The sequence below is a fragment of the Passer montanus genome, unplaced genomic scaffold (assembly GCF_014805655.1).
Source record: "Passer montanus isolate IOZ18808 unplaced genomic scaffold, ASM1480565v1 scaffold68, whole genome shotgun sequence".
Classification (NCBI taxonomy): domain Eukaryota; kingdom Metazoa; phylum Chordata; class Aves; order Passeriformes; family Passeridae; genus Passer; species Passer montanus.
Genome location: NW_024371926.1, coordinates 3,773,459 through 3,793,863, shown reverse-complemented (window position 1 = coordinate 3,793,863; position 20,405 = coordinate 3,773,459). Strand labels below are relative to the sequence as shown.

The following is a 20,405-nucleotide window of genomic DNA, read 5'->3' as shown; positions in this document are numbered from 1 at the left end:
ACAAATTTTATTTGGCTTGGATCCTGACACTGTACTCCCATGAAGCAGCCTCATGTTTTATCCAAAAGAAAGAGATTTTGATTATCATGTCAGAGGATTATCTGCTTCTGACTTTATTGATTTGATAAAAGGCCTTTTGGACAAATCATTGGAAGCTTTCTCAAAAGGACAGGAACAGTAAATCTTTCAGAGATTTTTTTTTCCTCCTTGGTATGAATTTAATTCTAAGATATTTTTATTAAAAAGAACAAAAAACCACAACCAAAACCCAACGCTACTACCAAACCACAACAACTAAACACAAAAAAGGACCAGGTTTTAAAACATCAGCACTAATTGCTCTGTCCCTTGTCAAACTGCTGTGGTTCCCATCTCCCACATCACTGCAAATCCCACCAGACTCCTACCACTCCTCCAGCATGAAGAACGAAGTCAAGATAGGATTTAGCCAATGTTAAGAGGCACTTAGGGAAAATGCACTTTCTAAAAGTCTCTGAAGATTCTCTCTGCATCATGAGCAGCAGTACCTTTTTCCTGCTTTGCAGATTCCCTGCATCCTTGCAAGCACAACTCTACAGCACATTTCTCTGGAATTAAATGTCCTGCAATTAAGCACCAGGATCCAAATTATAACCACTTCCCAAGCGCAGAGAGAAATATTATTTATGCCCAAGGCATCGAGGCAAAAACCAACTACTCAGCACACAAAACACTCTGGCTTTTTCACACACCACCTAATTACAGGAGACATCTCAAGAGCTGCAGAGACACATCTCCAGCTGCACAGCTACCTCTGCCAGAAATCAGGTCAGGCTGTGGGCAGTTTTGTTCCTAGGGAATCAGGCAGGGAGATGCAGCAGGAGTGGGCATGCACAGTGCAGCTTGGAATTCTCTGCACTGTAAAAGTGAATCAGCAGCAAAGTCACAGGAGAGGGGGAGGGAGATCAGAGAAAGGGAACTGCTGTCAGAATAATGCTTCAGGCCTGAGGACTGAGAAATCAAAGGGTAAATAAACAGAGGGAGGGAGGGAATCCTGTTAAGGGCAATAAGCTGTGGATACCAGAGGGTTAACAGGAGTCCTTCCCCTCCCTGATAAAGGTCTTGGGTCTAACTTCCAGCTGAGTCAGCTGTGGCACACACACAGCAAACAGAAGAGCACTGCCTAGGAGAGCAAAGGAAATAAAGATGTCTCCCAGTAAGCACTCCAGAGGAAGAGTGCTCTGGCATTCCTGCATCCCGGGAGAGCAGAACAGGGAACAGGTAACTCACCTCCTCCACAGTCCATTTGGCAACTTGTTTGGCTGTCAGGCCCGAGACCTCTGGCAAGAGCCTGCAGTGCTGCTCCCAGAAGAGATGGAGGCGGTGGGTCGGGTTAGAGGCCAGGGAAGGCATGAAGATAGACTGGTGGAGGGCCTGCTGGAGATCCAGATCAGTGCCTGAAAAAGGAAACAAGATAAGTCAGAGCCAGGCTTCAAGTAGGAGCAACTACAACAAAGCAGGAAGAAGGGTCACAGCCTGGAGGGGAAAGCAAGGCAGGGTGGGTGAGCCAGGAACGGCTACTGTGTGGCACACGGAGCTCTCAGGACCTTCTCCCCCTCCCAAGCAGGAGAAAGGGGGAAAAAAAGACAAGATTGCCAGGCGGGAGGCTTTATCGTTAGCTTCTTCCCTGGAAAATGATGTCATGCTGCTAACAGACAAGATGTTTGCAGCGTTTTATTGACAAGGTGGAGGAATTCTGGTAACAGCATCCTCGGCTGGGAACTGATGGCACCGTTCCAGCCCCAGCTGTAGCCAGAGCTCTGTGATGCCAGCATGGCCTGGGCTCACTCCCCAGGAAACTCCCAGGCCAGGAGTGCTCAAGGTACCTCCAGACATCAACTCCCTCCTCATGTGTCAAGTGAAGCTCTGAAAACCAAGGCAAAAAAAGGAGGAAGGAATCACCCCTCCCTAATGAGATCACTGGAGCAGTGCAGAGTCACGGTCCTACAGGGACGTGCTGGTTATACAACAGGAAGCCAGGCAGAGGATGGGAGCAGGCTGGGAAGCACTCCTCTGATTTACAGCAGCACGGGGGGCTACCCCCGAGCCCCCCTGCCGCAGGCTGCCCAGCGCCATCCCGTGGCACCCCCGAGCATCCCCACTGTATCCCAGCCCTCGGGAAGGCTCTGTGTGCCTGGAGCAGCCGCTGCCCTGCTGCACTGCTGCTCTGCTGCCCCTGCTGCCCTGCTGCCCCTGCTGCACTGCTGCCCCTGCTGCCCTGCTGCTCTGCTGCACTGCTGCCCCTGCTGCCCTGCTGCCCCTGCTGCCCTGCTGCCCCTGCTGCACTGCTGCCCCTGCTGCCCTGCTGCCCCTGCTGCCCTGCTGCTCTGCTGCCCCTGCTGCCCCTGCCCCCCCTGCTGCCCCTGATGCTCTGCTGCTCCTGCTGCCTCTGCTGCCCTGCTGCCCCTGCTGAGTGGCTCTCACTGGACTTGGGTGTAAGATGCAGGGGGTAAGCAGTCACTATGTGGAATGCACAAAGGAAAGCGGCAGAAATACAAAAGAAGCAGATTCCCAGGGTCTGCCAGCTGCCCCCTAGCTGAAGGGAAACAGCTCTGGAGATAAAGCCTTTCCTAGTGAACAGTCACTCCCCGGGCCCCAGAGCCCACTCAGCTCATCTCATCTCCACATCCCTAATGGTCATGAGACAGCATCAAATAACATTAAATTTCTAATAATGAAACCAAGGGAGGATAAATAAAGCCTGAGTAAGAACTGCTCAGTTCAGGAGCTCCTGGCAGAGAGAGGGCACAGGACCTACTCCTGAAAGGGCTGTCACCCCGCCCTTCCCTGCTGCAGTGGTGGGGACAGACAGCACCTGGTCTTGTCCCCACCTCCTGCTCCAGGAGGTCCCACTCGTGCCCAAGGTCTCCCCCACTGCCACATTCCTGCTGGGTGGGCATTGCTTCCATCTCAGACCAATTCCTTTTCTCCACTAAGCACAAATCCTTGGACTAAGCACCCAAACCATGACCTAGACAAGTGACTTTCCCTCTGATGAAGAAGCAGTGATCTCATAGTTTAAACACAGCTGGGAGAAAAGCTCTGGGTAATTGTGAAATTACAGGTCATTGGATGATTGCATTTCCCTCCCCTGACTTCCATCACTCTCTGGAAGGTGAATGTGAAGGGAGAGTGGGCAGCTTTCCCTGCCAGCTGCAACTGCAGCTTGGAGCTAGCAGACCCCTCAGCTCTGACTGTAGAACTCAGCACTAGGTAAAAATGAGTATTAAAAAAAAAACCAAACCAACAACATCCAGGCACCTGTCCCAGTTTGTGCCTGCTTAGCTATTTTTGATTGGAGACTTATTACCATCTTAAATCCTCCTAAAAGCCTGGTCAGCTCTGTTCTCTGAAATGGCTTTTTATAGTAAATCTGAAAGTTAAGCATATGGTTTGCTAAAGTGATAGCAGAAAGCTGCTCTGAAAACTTAACCTGTCACATACCAGGAAAAAAAACACACTGTTTTTCCATTTAGCTTTTAGTTTTCCTTTTAATCCTTCAGAGACTTTAAAAAGTCCTCCAATGATTCAGAATATGCTTCTGAATAACCATGAGGGTCGAAAAAAAGGGGTTGATGGAACATAAACTATCTGCTAGGTTTTGAGCAAGTCTCCCTTGAGCCCTGTGCTGACTCTGTCACAGCCTGACACAGGCCACAGAGTGTTCAGGAACACAGAGGAGCTTGTCACTACAGAGGAGCTGGCAGTGGCACAAAAACCAGTGCACCCTTGTCTCCACAGTTAATAAATACAAGGCTCCACTCTACAAAGTATTGAACCTTTCACTTCTAAGTAATTTCACCCTTTCTCCTCATTTTAAAGGAATTGCCAACATCTCCATCATGTGCTTTCTCTTGACTGTGGAATCAAAGACAAAAAAATCTGTGATTTCTGAATGATCCTCGTGACTGTGGGGATATTGCAGAGATAGGCACACACACAGAAAGAAGGAATAAAACTTAACCAACCTTTCCCATTGCTTTCCTGTTTCACTAGCTGAAACTTGATATAGGCATGTGAGCACCCGAGCCTGAAAGCAACAATTACAAAACATTTCAGAAGATACAGAAATGAATGTAATTTCTTCTCCACACAAAGACAGATGAGATTTATAGAAACTAAAAACTTCTTTCTCTTAAAATAAGCAATAGCTCCATCCCTGACATCTCTCAGAGCTCAGGGCTGTTTTATTAAATTCATGGCCAGAACTCAGATCTGAGTTTACTGCAGAAAAGAGAGGGCCCAAAACAACAGGAGGAAGGGAGGAGATTTACCATGTCATTCTAAAACACTCTGCTGCCAAACTTCAATCAAATTGGGCTGTTTGTTATTTACATCTTTGTTTCAGATACAGCAGCAGCGTCAGGAAACACAACTGTTAATGCATGAAACAAAAGTCTTGTTTACGTTTTTGGTGTGGCTTTGATGTTTGCAGAGGAATCCTCCTCTCCCCAGCCTCTCTCCCGACTGTCTTCCGATTGCTCTGATGGAGTGTGGATGCTGCTTTGACACCACTTTTCACTGTCTGGTGCAGATTTTCTGGAAAGACAGATAAATTACAGTAGCTGAGCTGACATCCTCTGTTCCCTTTTCCCACAGGAGAGCAAAGCTGGCTGCTCCTGGCAAGTGAGAGCAACAACCACCACCTTGTGGCAGAACTCTCCTCTTCCCTCCATAAGTACAAAGTGCTCTGTTCCTTTTCTGCAAGGATTGAGAGAGTTTAAGTGAAATAAATCAGCCTCTGTGGACTCAGGCTCTGATCCCAGCAGCTACAGGAAACCACTGTGTTATGGTGAGAGCAAGAGATTTAAGATTTCTGAATCTTGATACCTCTGGATAACATTCAAGAGTTTCCATGACTAAGTTTGATGCATAAACTGAGCTACAGAGTTGGCCAAGGGAGGACAAAAAGCAAGATGATACCAGACTTACAGGCTGAATTCGGACCTCCCACTATCAGGAAATTAAATACTTAGAAGAAAAGAAATATATTATAATTCTAAAATGCCACTTATTCTGTGAGAATTTAAAATCTCCCAAGAGCTTTATGGTAAAAGTGCCATTGAAATGCAATCAATTTTAGTGTGGACATTAGGGAATGAAGATGCCTGCATAGTTGCAGCATGGGAGGAAGCAATTTGGCCATGAAGGCTAGGGAGGAGAAAGAAGCATTCATTCCTTTTTTCTGGACAAATAGATCTTGAAAATGTGGTAAATCTAAACAAACAGATGAACTTTAAAATATAGAAAAGCCTTCACATACAATAAAAAAATTGAAGTATTGCTGGAGTTTGCCCTAGTGAGACTGAATTTGTGAAGACTAAAAATGATCTTAAAAAATCCTTCACATGCTGGTCTGTCCCATGACAGGTTTAACCGACTCCTGCACTCCAAGAACCAAGGCACAGCTCCCATCAAAACTGCTCAGCTGCAAGATTTTCTTGCGAGAAAACAAAGTATCTGAGAGTGCTCAGCTTGTTTGCTGCTAAATGATACACACACAGTGCTCAGCCGACCCAGGATGGCTGACAGGTACTGTTTAATAGTGCAAAATAGCCTTGGCTTGACAGTTTTAGGACAGGAAACAAAGGACAAGAACATATTTCAAATTGAAACAGCGAGGAAAATTTTATGGAAACAGAATGCAATTTCAGAGCACCAGGATTAAAGAATCAAGAAACTTATTAAGGCATATGAGGGTATAGAAGTGCACTGCTCTGTGTTAAGAGTGACTGGGGCATACGTCAATATTACAGACAGATGAACTCAGTGCTCCACTGTGCTGCTGCCAATTCCAGTGTTTTTCATCCTTGCAAATGGTTTTGCTCCCCAGTACCTGGCCAAGAGTAAAATCCAGCTCACCTGGGTTGTGAAGAGTCACCCTGAGAAGACTCCCCTGCTCCCAGCAATGGGCCAGGGCTCTCCAGCCTCCTGCCTTTCTGCATGATGTTCCCAGGGGACGGTCTCTCCCCACTCAGCCGGTCCTGTAAGAGGTTTTCTCTGCTGAGGTTCACATCAGAGTATGGACAGCCAACTAAGCTGTGATGGAGAAACAAAAAAGAGAGAAGACAATGAAAGCTTTACAGTTATACAGTCTTCCCTCCCTCAGGAAGAGAAATCCATCACAAACCCAGAAAAAGTGAGGCCACAAACACTCAGGAGGTGCTGTTACCCAGTTCTAAGTGTGAGAAAGCAGGGGACTATATGGCAGAATTAACCCAGAGTCATGTTGTTAAAGAGCCACCGCAGAGGACAAGAAGAGCTCATCCTCTCTAACTTGCTTATCGGAACAACATTTCATGAATCAACAGAGTTCTGCAACTTTCAGTCTGAAAAATTCAAAGCCCTTTGCTACATTATAATCTACCAGGTCTTCTGACCTCCCACCTGAGATTGTTTTCTTGCTCTTAAAATAATTTACTTGAGAAAAAGCTTCCTCTTCCAAGAGCACACAAGAAATCAAAAGGCAGAGCACAAAACACGAGCAACCTCTCCTCACTTACACTTTAACATCCTACCCATGCCCTCTCCTCTTTAACTGTCTCCTTGCATGATGTTTTGGGTATATCATTTCACAAATATAATTCCTTCAGTACTGCTGGAATGTAGAAACTGGAGTGAATGAATCTGTTTGCATTGCATCTATCACGATTATAGTGGTATAAACAAAATTTATGATCAAACAGCCTGCTTAGACACAAGAGGGAGCTGTGATTGCAGTTATAGCTATCTCCAGAATAACTACCCCGAGATAATTTCAGTGCAGTGCAGTTGCTTGGTGCTGTATCATTATTATTATTGTTGTTGTTATTGCCATTAACAGCACTCATCCACATACGTGTAATGTGTTCCGTATCGGGGGCCCCGGACGTGCCCGATCCCCTGGCAGCCCGGAGTAGGACACGCCTGTCCCACTGCTCCCTCTGGATCTTCAGCACCTGAGAGTAGTAAAAAAAGGAAGATAAACAGATTTGCACATGAGGAGCAGATTGCACTTAGGAAATTATCCCACATGTGTTATGTGGGATATCTATTTACCTAGAGGGACTTGCAGAGCGTGTCCAGTTTTGTCACACCAGCCTACAGGATGGATGTCAGGGCTGTCTGCATCCGCCCAGAAATCGTAGTGATGGTCCCAGCCATCAAAATGTATCTGAAAGAAGCAGAAGTCTCAGAGAAAGACACAGTTCAGGGCATGACTCAGGTCTTATGTTAACTTCCCCTCTTGTTTCACTTTGCTCAGCTTGGGGCTGATTAATTCTACCTTTTAGATTAATTTTTCAGTCAGGCAAAATCATCTCTGTGTTCAGTCTAACTCTTTGTTTTCCTGCATCTGTGTTTCACAGGTTCTGGGGACACAGTCTGTCACCGCACAGCCCGTGGGATGCTCTAACATGCAAAGTCCAAAGCTATGCACACACAAATGCTTACTTGTTTTGTTTTCTGTGGATCCCAAAGCACCATAAAAGCCAACAAGCTTGGTGAGTTTTGCAGTGAAAGCTGCAATTTGCTGCTGGATGAAGAGACTGGCAGTAGCTCAGATCCAGGTCAGGTTAACAGAGACTGAGGATCACTGGAGTTTAAAGGCTACTGGGTTGTTCATGCAGGAAAGTTTCAATGTATGAATTGAGTATCATGCCACTAGAGACTGGCAAAGCTTGGCTTTTGTTCACAGCAATGAGACTCAGAATCAACCAGATAATGGGGAGTGAACTCCACTCCTGCCCATGCAATCATCCTTTGGGAAGGAGATCTGTGGCCATGGAGTCTCCATCAGTGCAGCCTCCACTTTAGCTGCCTCATACTTAGTTTCTCAGAGCCCAAAGCACAACAGATTATTTGGGGAATATATGTGCAGGAAAAGACTAGGTTAAAATGCATTTATGTGACAAATTTGTACTGGAAAATGACGCTGCTTCCCACATGTACCAGGGTCTAAATTGCTTTGGGTTTTCCTTTCCTGGTAGGAAAAAAACACAGTCAGGCAGCTTCTTTAGCAGAACACTCCTGCTGCCATCAGTCACAGAGACCACAGGGAATATGCCAAGAGATGGGACATCACGCTGTCAAGTGTTAGTTCAAAACAGTTACGTTAGAACAGTAACCAACACCAGGCCAATTCCATCAGATTTCAGCAAAACAAAGCAACAGGAACCATTTCCAGCTGGGCAGGCCTGGATGCAACAGCTGCCAGGCTGTTGTTTGCTGCTCCTTGTTCCCAAGCACTGTTTTCCCTGCGCTGCCCATCCCAGGGCTCTCAGCACAGGCTCTGCACTTGGGAGCAAGGTCATACCTTAACGCGATGGTTGTCTTTGTCAATGATTGTTGCCACTCTTATCAAGATGGGATTTCGCCTGTCCACAGCCTCTAACTTCGTATTAACCTGGAATCCGTGAGGAGGACGCTGGAAGAGAGGATTGTAAGCAGAATGCTAAAAAGCCATGGAGTTCAGAGCTAGCACCTGCTCTGAATGAAATGTGCTCCAGTTTCCATCCATCCCTAGCTGCCTTTGGAGTTTGGGGCTATCTCACATGGCAGACTGTTCAGAGGCTAAAATCAGAGTTTCCAAGAGGTTAAAGTCACTGTTTCCAAGAGGACTTAGTTGAGTGTTTGTCAGCAGCCCCAAACTGCTGGAGAGGCAGCCTGAGGTGGCTCAGCACAGAGGAGCTGCTCCAGCCAGAACAAGAGACCCTTCCCCCACAGACAAAAGGCCAGGGACCACCACAAGCGGCTCCACTGACACAGCCTCCCCAGCCTGAGAGCACACTGCCACACGGGAGGGACGTGGTCTTTTCTAGAAAAGGAGACCAAGAGGGGAGAGATCCCAACAGTCCATATGAATATCTCCAGGGCAAGTGTCAGAGGATGGTGCCAAACTCTCCAGGAGGGCCCAGTGACAGGAAAAGGAGCAATGGCCCTGAAATAAAACACTAAAACCTCAAGATGAGGAAGAACTTTCCAGAAGGGTAGCAGAGCACTGGAAAAGCTGGCCAGGGAGGGTGTGGAGTCTCCCTCTCTGGTGACATTCCAAACCCACCTGGATGCAGAATTCCAAACCCACCTGTGTCACCTGCTCCAGGTGACTCTGCCATGGCAGGGGGGTTGGAATGGATGATCTCCAGCCTCTCTTCCAACCTGACTATTCTGTGATGTCACACCAGCTAGGACAATAGCCAGTTCCCCACTTTTCACATCTGAACATGCCATTGGGTGAAGCCTCTCTTCACTACCCTACATCCACCCTGGCATCAGCTACAGCTCCTGGCTGTCAGAGTTACCCTCATTACACAGATCACTCCTTATGACAACACCTGTGCTGCCCATGAACAGCTGCTGGGAGCTGCTGTGCTGGGGCTCACAGCAGCTCTGGCCCCAGAGCCTCCCCTGCAGAGGTTCACTCACCCTTTTCCTCAAACCCTGAAGATTTTGGGGAAACTCCAGAATGTCCTTTGACCTGATGTGTGCCCTTTTCAGCACACTGTGTAACCTCTAAGCAACAGTTTTTACCAATTTTTCCATTTATCTGACTACAAATTCCTCCTCTGACCTCCTCAGCAGGGGGTTATGGATGGTCATTCAAAACATGTCCCTCTTCACTTCTGCACACAGAGGTGAGGGTTTTAGCAAGAAATTATAAATTGTCTATTTGAACATGACCAGGTTAATGAAATTATTAAAATCACTCTTCCCTCCCACTCTTCCTTACCCTTGTTATTGCCAGTGGCTGGGGGCAGGAAGGAGATGCACTCTTGAGCTAAGGGGTTTAACTCCACACCTGAAGTTCCTCTTTGGCCATTTCACCTGGACACAGACATCTATCAATGGGCTGTCAGACACTGGACACACCACAAAACAGACAATCTAAACTGCTTTTATTTTCAAGAACACCTTATTGAACCAGCCAACCTTGTCTGTCCTCCCTGAAGAAGGAGCTGAGTGCTCAAGGTCCAAACCCTGCCCAGAAGAGGAGCCAGACTCTTTGCTTAAGCCTTGCTGCTCTTTTGGCAATAGCTTATGAATGTTTTGGATTTGCCAGCCCAAGAGGATGGGCTGAAATAACAATGCTTACATTGGAGCTGTCTCCTGAGTTTTTGGGTAGAGAGGGCAGAAATCCAGACCCAGGACCTGCTATTTGTGCTGATGACCCATGTCTCCAGACTACATAAGACAGCTCTTTAAAATTGTTAAAAGCTAATTCAGTGAGAAATGCCTGTTCTGGCTCTCAACCCGCATTTTTATATACTGATTTCCTGTAATTGCTAGCTGAAATAATAATAATTATTTTTAAAAAATCAATACTTTCCCATTTATTTGCACTTCAGTCCAACCAAGCCAAAAAAAAAAAAGAGGTTTGATCTTGAAAGAGTCCTATTAACTGCTGATATATCAAATACCTTTTCTTTTCTGTCTCATTTTTGAAACACAGTTTTAGATGCTAATTTGCACTCTGGAGTTTCATGAGGGCCAGAATTGGTCTTTCTACTCTTCTCTCAAAGCCTGATACCTGAAGGAGCAGAACAATGGCTGCAGAAATGTCTGGAAAACAGGAAAGAAGGCAGACGAGGCAGCTCCATCCCCCTCGTGAAGACACTTCACTTTGGAAGACCACAAAGAAGGGAGTTCTCAGTACTGAACAGGCTCCCTGTCCTGAGCAAAGCCCTCTTATGTTCAGGTGACATCTCTCACCACACTTTATACCCTGAAAATCCCAGGGAAGAAGCCACAATGGCAAATCTTATAGAGGACTTGGGCTGGGAGTTTTAATTTCACATTTTCGAGCTCTATTGTGATTTCAAAAGAGCTTAGTCCACCCTTGGGGCAACAGCTGTGTCCCACTGACAGGCTCCACCCCCCATCCTGCCTGGCCCTGGCTCCAAGGTGCTTCCCAGCTACGGGAAACCTCAGTCCCAGGGATGTTTTGGATGTGCTGCAGATAACTCCAGTTAAAGCCCTACAGTTCTCTGAAGAGGCAAAAATTTCTTCCACCTCCCTGACACCACTTTGCAGCCTGCACCAACCTCATGTGGACACCCGCTGAAGTCTGGCAATTATCAAATCTGTCTGGCCAGATTTCTGCCAGTCTTACCTGAGGCCTCCCTGATTGCTTTTCCTCCTCAGTCCCAAAGACCTTTCCAGAAAAATACACAGGAGGGCAGCAGGTATTAACCTGCAATCCCACTTCACAAAAAGGAAGCCAGGCAAGTGTCATGATGGCAAAGGAGAGTTTTTAAACATATTGCGAAGTTTAGCAAGGTGAGCCAGCAGCGTGGAATGGAAAAAATCAAATTAAAAGTACAGTCATTTTAGAGGCTTTTGGCTTGTTTCTGCTCACAGTGAGATTCCAGATAAACACACTGAACTGCAATGAAATAAACAGAAGCTCACTATCTCAAGGCTGAGAGAAGCACCTTCATACTGAGTCTGCAGGATGGTCTTAGGGGTTTAGTAGAAATGCTCTTTCATCTGTTAATACATTTATTTCTGTGGAGTGCACAGCTGGCTCCTCCCCAGAAGGACTATGATCTGTATCAGCACATGTAAATCCTTGATATGAACTTCTCTACCTTAATTCCAGCCTCACCAGCCAGGGAAGTACAGATCTGCACAACTGCAAGGTGAATTTCAGAAAGGTTTTTAAAACTTCATGTAGAGGGGACACCAGATAACTGCACTCTTTCTCCTCTCTGTGCCCTCTGTCAGGCACTTCCCACATACCTCTGGAAGCTTCTGGACTGAAGGCTCTGCCCTTAAATCTGCTAATGGAGCCACTGAAGATACTTAGTCAAAAATCCTTTCCAAGCCAGCCTTCCATAATATTAAAAAACAAAAAAATCTTGTATTTTGCTGTGTGTTTTTGTTTTAGCAGCACTGAGATGATCTTAAACTCAAAGTAAACCACAGTTTCACCTTCCTCACACAGACAAGGTGAACCATGCTCAAACAAAGCCTCTAGCAAAAAAGGATGGATAACAGCACCTGAGCAAGAGCAATCAAAGACATTCACCTACCAGTTTAAAGGCTCTTGCTGGGGCTGCTTGGGAATTAGTTTCTTCCAAGTATTTCTCCCATGAGAAGGCTTTGGAATCCCTGTGTCCTGAAAAAACAGAGAATAAACACTTCTGTCAGAAAAACCCCACATTTACTGTTACAGACAGCAAAAGGGCAGCTCTGTGACACTGTAATGAGCACTTGCAATGGATGGTGCTGGAAAGTGGCCTGTTTGCCCCTACCCACCACCTCCAGCACCCAGAGCAGCTCTGCTAGTTCCCCAGTTTTACACTGGGCTTGAACCCTGGTGAGTTCACTTCTGCACAGCTTAATCAATTCTTATTCTCTAAAGAAAACTCCAATTGTGAGTTAGTCAGATGATTCTGTGATGTGTAATGGCATCACTGCATTAATTTCCTGTTTTATTAACTGCTCTATGTGTGAGCACCTGTAAGACTGTAGAACCTTCTCCTCTCCTGCTGCCTGCTCACCCAGGCTGAGTAAACCCAGCAGCCTGGAGAGAAAAGAAAAGGCTCCATGGGTGTGCTGCTGTAACAACAGTGAGATGTCTCCCTGGCAATTGCATTTAAGAAACTGCTCTAGGTTTTTCCTATTTCAGTAATGTTCACCCCCAGGGCAGGTTCCTTGTGGCAGGAGGGTGCAGTGACTAAATGCAGAGCACAGTCTGCAAACTGCTGCATTTAAATCCTTCATCAGGGAGACCAGAACTGGCTGCAGGTGTTGTGGGGGCACAGGAAATCCTGATATGAGCAGAGAACTGCAGAGTCCAGCCCTGCTGAACCTTCCAGGAGCAGGAACAGATGTGGTGCTGCTGAGAGGGAATGTTCATGACCCCTTCTACATCTACAGTGAAGACACTGAGGCCAATTCCCCCCATGAAGAGGGATCGGGCAGTGCTTCCTGCTCCACTGAACCTGGAACACAGCAACTACAGGAATTCTTGCTCCAGGGCTGTCAGTCTGACAAATGTCAGGCTTATTTTTTTTATGTTCGCTATTTTTAAGGTGAGTGTGCACTTCCAAGGCCTGAAAACAACACTGGTTTCCCTGTACATTCTGTCCTCCCTTATTTGCCAACATTCTCTTCATTTACCAAATTCCAGTACAGCAGAAGGAGATGTGGATTCAGTTACTCCTTCATTTCCAGAAATTCCATCTAGGAAATCATTAGAGCATGGTGCTAACAATGCCAAGGCTGTAGTTCAATTCCTGTATAGGCCGTTCATTTAAGGGTTGGACTCAATGATTCTTGTGGGTCCTTCCAACCCAGAGTATTCTGTGATTTCCAGAAATTCCATCTAGGAAATCAAGGTACAGATCCCTTTTTCTCCCAGCTCACCTTGAAGGAAATGCTGGAAATCCTTCTCCCTTTCTCCCTTCTAAAATCAAATGCAATTATATATTACCAAACCCTGTTCCATTTTGTCCTAGCTTGCAAGATGTGTCTGGGTTTTTTATTTTTATATTTTCTTTTAATTTTTATTTTTCCCCCTAATAAAGAACTGCTATTCTTATTCCCATATCTTTGCCTGAGAGTCCCTTAATTTCAAAATTGTAATAATTTGGAGGGGGGTGGTTTACATTTTCCATTTCAAGAGAGGCTCCTGCCCTCCTTAACAGACACCTGTCTCTTCAAACTGAGAGGGATTTCTTCAATGAACTGTGAAGCAACATAAATTGCAGTGGCAAAAAGCAGGGACAACAATACTGCTCAGGCAGTAAAGAGTTCTGAAGCGAACATGGAACCTGCAAGTATGTCATTATGTGGAAGATACAGTTTGCAGGTTTTTTGGCTAAGGCAGGAAGTAAGTCTCACTTGCAACCTACCAGGTGGTGTTGTCAGTGGGGTTCCAGTTTCTTGGCAGTAGCCGACAGGATGGATATATGGGCTGCTTGTTTCACACCTGAATCAAAGAGGGAAACTTGGCACCAGTCAGATGGAAAGCAAAAAGAAAGGCAGGATTTCAAATGCTGTCTGATAGGCCTTTGCTGGGTGAGCAGATGCTTTCAGTGGGTGTGATCACGGTGTAGAAGACAAGCACTGCCTTGTTAGAATGTGTAACACTGGGTTTTCAAGGCATTCAAGCTGTCCCAAAAGTAAGGGAAATACAAAGTAAATCTTGCAATGGTTTGGGATGGAAGGGACCTTAAAGCCCATCCCCTTCCACCCCTGCCATGGCAGGGACACCTCACACTGTCCCCAGGTGCTCCAAGCCCTGTCCAGCCTGGCCTTGGACACTGCCAGGGATCCAGGGGCAGCCACAGCTGCTCTGGGCACCCTGTGCCAGGCCCTGCCCACCCTCCCAGGGAACAATTCCTTCCCAATATCCCATCTAACTCTGCCCTCCAGCAGTGGGAAGCCATTCCCCTTGTCCTGTCCTTCCGTCCATTGTCCAAAGACCATCTCCAGCTCTCCTGGAGCCCCTTCAGGCACCGCAAGTTTTCTTACTTCCAATGCTTCCCAATCAGCTCAGGCAACCCCCACTGGCTCTGCACTGACCTGCCCAGCACCCAAACACGAAGGGAACTACCGGGCAACTTTGTGAAAACCCCAAGTAATTATTCAGATGCCTGAAAACTGATATAAGATCCCAACTTTAGGGCCTGCATTTAACAGAAAGCCAGTCTAGCTTTAGACATGTATAAGAGACAGAGTCTTTTACCAGTAGTCGTAGCTCTCATCCCAGTTATCAAAATGGATCAGCAGCCGGTTTTCCACCATGTCTGTGATGGTGGCCACACAAACCAGTGACGGGTTCTTCTTGTCCACTGCCTCCAGTTTCATTCCCAGACGAAACCCAGAAGGTGTGACAGGCTGAGGAACAGGACACCAGGAAAGAGCCATCAGCCACATTCTTGATCAAGCCATTGAAATCCCCCTTATAAACTCCTTTGATCCCAAAACCCATGGACCAAAACACACTACAGTGCCTATCAAGAGGTTTGCAGACACGATTTTCCATGAGTCCTGGCAATGACTATTACTAAAAACAGCTAATGTGGCTCAAAAAAACAGCATTTCCAGGTACACTGACCACTGCAGCCTCCCAGACTGAGACACCCTGCAGTGATTTGCTGAGGATAATGGGTATTGCACATCCTCTTTTACTGGTGGAAAAGTTAGGAGAGTCTTCAAGGAGATGAAGTGACTGAGTGGGAAGTAGGGCAGAGCTGAACCCTGATCCTCCTGGAGTCAGTGACTGTCCTTGTGCAGCCTCAAATCCAGCAGCCCAAGGGCTTCACGTCATCCCAGTAACATGGAATGGGATGGAGGATTTCACAGGAACTGAGGTTAACAGCCACTGAGAGAGCACCAGTGGGGAAGGATGACAAATGCTCAAGATCCACAGCTCCATAATGAATCCCACGGCACACATGAGCATGCTGCTGGAATCCAGAAATTATTTTGGAAATGATTAAACTAGATGAAAGTGACACAAATATCTTGACTGTAGGGGCACAGTAAAACAGACGGCTGTAATATATTTAATAAATGGTTCAGTAAATCTCTTCCTCCAGCATTAAGGAGGAAGGGAAATACAAATTCTTTCTCTGAGAAGTCAGTGACTGGGGAAAGAAAGAAAAATTGTATGAGTTTTCCTTCTTAAAAATAAAACACAGCAGGAAGTTGCATCTGATTGTACTATGGTTGCACCTCTGACATAAGCATATTAAAACCACATACATATTCTGGTCAAAACTCACTTAGCACCAGACCTATTGAAAACCCTCTATTCCATATCACCACTTACACTGCTGAGGGTCTTAAAAAGGCTTTTTGGAGCTGCTTGAGCTTTGCAGTTCTTCAGATAAGTAGTCCAATTAAATTCTCCTTCCTTGAAACCTAGGAAGAGAGAAAAAAAGATTGTTTTACATGGCCCTGGTACATTCTGGTGGGTTTTTCAGAAATGGAAATTACCTGTAAAGGATATGAACTCTGCATGATAACTGCCCTGCTATGATCTCCAGGGGCTGGGCATTTCAACTAAACCAGCTCTCTCTTTTTCACCATAATGTCCAATCATTAATCTCAACCTTCAAATGTTTCTAGGAAATTGAATGCAGGAAAGAACTGAACGCAGAAAAGAAGCAAGTTCTGAAGCACAGAGAGACATTCAATCCAGAGTTTCTACTGTAACTAATAATGTCAGTCTTTGGGAATATCACAGAGAAGATATTTTGCTCTTTTGTGAGTCACTGTGTTACTTAAACCTCTTCCCTTTAGCCCCTCAGATTGAGTTCCATGACGAAATCACACAAAAAATGAAATATGCAGAGACAGGATATCTTAGTAGAATTGATGGTTTCTGGTACACTGCTCTATTTTCTGTCATACCTTTAGGGGGGAGCAGCTTATGGCTTGTTTTTTCACACCAGCCCACAGGGTGGATGTCTGAGGAATCAGCATTAGCCCAGAAGTCGTAGCACTCTGGGTAACCATCAAAGTGCAGCCGCATCCTGTAGCCCTGGACCTACAGTGAGAGAAGCTCTGATTATCACCAAGGGTCACAAAGGAGAAAAATAATCACTAATAAAACACTCCCTCATATTTGCACTTACAGAGAAAGTAACTTAGGATCACATTTATTTCTCAGAAACTCTAGTTGTATTTTAACTAATTTGCTCTCCCAGTTTCCATGCTCCTCTTTCCCTACTTCAAACAGCTAGAAATAGAACTGGTCAGGGAACCTCCCTGAGCCCCTGCCCCATGCCATGAACACATTTCTGGAGTACAAAAGCAGCCACAGAACTTAAATGTCTATACCAGATCAACCCAGATTTCACATAACTGAAGCTGCATAAAAGCATTCTGACTTGTTTCTATTTACTAAGTCTTAGGACCTCATGGCATTGTTCTTTTTCATATCTGTTCACTACAGGCAATTAACAGGTTTGCTATTCTTAGTTACAAATGCAAAAATATGCCAGTAGGATTTCAGGCAAAGATCCTTAATTACATAACACCTTTCCTTCAGTATCACCTTGAACTCCTACCATTAATTAACTAACTACTCTTACTCTAATGTTTCTAGTTTTTATTGGAAAAAAAATATAGATGTACATGGGACTTTTGGAATCAAAAACAAGAAAAGCAACTACCTCAGCAACTGTGAGAACACAGAAGCAGGAGGGGTGCTCAGGATCCACTCCTTCCAATTTCATTCCAACTTTAAATCCATTTCGGCCTTGTGGGAATGACTGATACTGTGAAGGGGAAGAAACATTTGTTTTTAATTCCTAAAGACAAAATCTATTGCAGAGCAGTCATAACATACTTAAGGCTTCAATTTTTATATTTCAGGCTTCAAATGCTCAACTCAGAGAAGAAAATCCCACCCCAAGTGATGGTGCTCCAACAAACAGGTACAGGCTCAAGGATCAGTAATGGCACCATCACCATATTTCACATTTACTCGTTATTCTAAATAATCTCTTAAAACCACTGCACTGTTGCAATTAGCTACAAACACATCTTTGAGCAGATGCAGAAATGAGCTCTTCTCAAACACAAAAGAATCCCCTTCCCAGCTCAATGCAGAACCAAAGACCAGGGAAAGCTACAATCAATCACTTTGTGTCAGTGCAGACTCTCACCAAAAGGTAACTGGTCATCTTCAAATGGTGAAAGGGACAAGGCAGGCTTGGTCTGCACCCTAGTTTTACAGTTATTCCAGAAAACATTTGTGTCTTTCATTCATCTGTAGCCTGAATCCAAGTCAAACAGTTGAAATACAGTAAAAGTTTAAAAGCACCCTGAGCTGGGATTGCAAATGATCCAGTGCAGGACTGGACCTTCCTTTAAAGATTCTTCTGGAAGGACCAACAGCCCTGGGCTCTGAAGAGCTCACTGGAGCTGCACATTTAACTGAGGTGCAGAGGCAGCTTCAGCAAGGCTGAACCCAGCCTCTGGCACTGCCTTGTGACTGACACAAGCCCACCCTCCCTCCTGGCACTCCCCACCGTGCCCACACCATCCCCTGAGCCAGCAGACCCGTGGCTTCCCACAGGGACAGGCTGGGAGGGCTCTGTACAATCCCACAGGATATGTGACAGACAGCAGGCTGTCCCTCTCCAGCCATCCTCGGAAGGTGCCTAACTGGTCCAGAGCAGAGCAGATCAGATCCAAACAGCTGCTGCTTATTAGTGAGATTCAACCAGCATTTTTTACACCCTGGTTTGGGATGAGACGCCCAGGGCAAATGCCTGTTTCCCTGGCCTACTTGTACCAAGCAACTCAGAAATACAAGTGCTAGCTTAAGGGTGGTGTTCAGTCCCACCTCCACCGAGCTGGTAATCCTGTGATGTTGCCCAAGAAAAACAGCAAGAGAGTGAAAAAAACCTGCCAACCTCTCTGAACAGCTTTTGGGGAGCAGCTGGCATCTGTTCCTCTTCCAGGTAGGAAGACCAGTTCCATACCTTCTTCTTTCCAGGAAGCACTAATTAATCAAAAACAACAAGAAAATGAATGCCTCTCTCTGATGCCTCCTGCTCTGCTTCTGCTCCTCTTTTCTCCTTCTCCTCCCATGTTTGCTGTGGCACCCCAGAAGAGGCAGTGTTACTTAACTTCAGAGGAAAGGTTTTGCTTTCCTTCTTTGCTTTTGCTTGCTTTTGGAAATTTCAGCAATAGGAAAACCATGCTCATTCCCCAGGAAATGAAAATTTACTGTATCACAGGTCAAATGAACTGTGGCATCTGGACTGCTGGCAAGCTGCCTATGGAAAAGTGCCAAGGGAAAGTCCGGACAAGACAGAAAAACTTAAAATTGTGGGAATTAATTCCTCCTCCTGACATTTCACAGAGGAATAAGGGGTTAAATACAAACTAACAGGCAGCAAAGAGAGGTATATAATTGCAGCTAAAATAAGCCTAAAATAAAATAAGTGATTTTTTTGTTAAATTCACAAATATTTTTATATACACACATATATGTGTGTTACTAACCTCTTAATAACACAATGCATCTACTAGAGAGGCAGCTCTCACATGATGACAACTTGGATTCATTCTAGTAGAACCACAGTCATACACAAAGAAAATTACAATCTAAATGTATATTAAAACTCCCCCCCCGTTACATACTGACTGATTTAAGGTATGGAATACATTTAACTCACAGTCTACAATCAATCATGTTGTTTACAATTTGTTTTCTACTTAGCACTGTAGGCTGTGGCTAAAGCTCTCCAAAGTCAATGAAAAAAAGATTCTTATTGTCTTCAGAGAGCTCTGGATGAAGCTGACTCCTTCCAGATCCTTACCCTGTGTCCATCATGCAGGCAAATCCAGGATATTCCTGCTAATACACCTTCGAAGCTGACAGTGGTAAAAGGGTTATGTACCTAATAAGCTGTTCTGAATGTGAAATGAGCTCTCCTGTACTTTATTCTTCTGTTTATTATTATTCAGTTTATAATAGCTACTAAAAACAAATCTATAAACATTAAAGAAAAGAGACTATGAGCTTAGCTCACCTTGTTTTATTGGTTTAGTGTTTCTGCGGCTTTTCATATTATTTGATTTATTCTTCTCCTAGACACAGATATGTTAAAAAGAAGTTTAGCAAGATTGTTTTTCCCTCCCTCTGATCATCTCACAATGCAGGTACAACACGGATGTAACAGGTAACTAAAAGGACTACTAGCCAGCATTGCTGTCTCTTGAACAACCCTGAAAGAACATCAGGAGGGAATGTTACACAGATAATGCTGATCTTGGTATCCCAAAGTGCTTTACAAGTTATTTAATATATGCTACTGAAGTTCATTTAAATGTGGCTGTTAAAGAGCAGCACAGGACCAAAATCTCCATTACAATACAGAGGATTTGCTCTCTGCAATGCAGAATTTGCTGCTCACATCAGCAGCCTTACTGGAACACTCCTTTTTCCTTTCCCTTTCTTACATCCATCTATGCAAGGGAATGGATACAGGGGGGAAAAAGGAAGTGATGAAGCCCTGAAGGAAGCAGAAGCTTCAAGTAACTCCTGTCACAGATGAACACCCCAGACAATGTGGTCTCTCTGTGTCACACTCCATGCCCCACCATCATTCCAGTTCCTTCTGTGTGTTTGCAAACTCGGGCTTGCTTCCTCCCAGGCTGTCATTTCTCAGAGCAAACCAAAACCAGGCAAAATGTGCATCCAAAGCTGCCTGCCAAATACTCCCCAGAAGGGACAGGGGTCCAGTTTCTAATGAGAACGAGGAGAAGGGGGAAGAGACAGACTGCAAGGACTTCTGAAAATATCCATCCCTTAAAACATCTCACCCACATCCCAGAGAAAAGCTGAGCAAGACAATGAGTTAAACTGCCCATGACAGCAAAGGCTGCAGCTTTATTGCCCCTGTTCTGCCACACAG

General features: G+C 45.3%; 1 protein-coding gene across 7 annotated transcripts in view; it reads right to left on the bottom strand.

The window, feature by feature from the left end:
- LOC120511696 (lethal(3)malignant brain tumor-like protein 3) overlaps window positions 1-20,405 on the bottom strand; it is a 38,184-nt gene that overhangs the window by 7,434 nt on the left and 10,345 nt on the right. For 5 of the 7 annotated variants that reach the window (XM_039729140.1, XM_039729138.1, XM_039729141.1 and 2 more), the window contains exons 5-19: window positions 19,521-19,578; window positions 18,396-18,484; window positions 17,148-17,252; window positions 16,384-16,519; window positions 15,800-15,891; window positions 14,711-14,862; window positions 13,875-13,951; window positions 12,048-12,133; window positions 8,333-8,443; window positions 7,078-7,192; window positions 6,878-6,977; window positions 5,902-6,078; window positions 4,447-4,578; window positions 4,008-4,069; window positions 1,270-1,436 (exon numbers count right to left, since the gene is read on the bottom strand). In XM_039729140.1, the coding sequence (XP_039585074.1) occupies window positions 1,270-1,436; window positions 4,008-4,069; window positions 4,447-4,578; window positions 5,902-6,078; window positions 6,878-6,977; window positions 7,078-7,192; window positions 8,333-8,443; window positions 12,048-12,133; window positions 13,875-13,951; window positions 14,711-14,862; window positions 15,800-15,891; window positions 16,384-16,519; window positions 17,148-17,252; window positions 18,396-18,484; window positions 19,521-19,578 (1,659 nt within the window). The remainder of the gene's footprint in view (window positions 1-1,269; window positions 1,437-4,007; window positions 4,070-4,446; window positions 4,579-5,901; window positions 6,079-6,877; window positions 6,978-7,077; window positions 7,193-8,332; window positions 8,444-12,047; window positions 12,134-13,874; window positions 13,952-14,710; window positions 14,863-15,799; window positions 15,892-16,383; window positions 16,520-17,147; window positions 17,253-18,395; window positions 18,485-19,520; window positions 19,579-20,405) is intronic. The other 2 variants (XM_039729143.1, XM_039729144.1) reach the window with 1 other exon arrangement.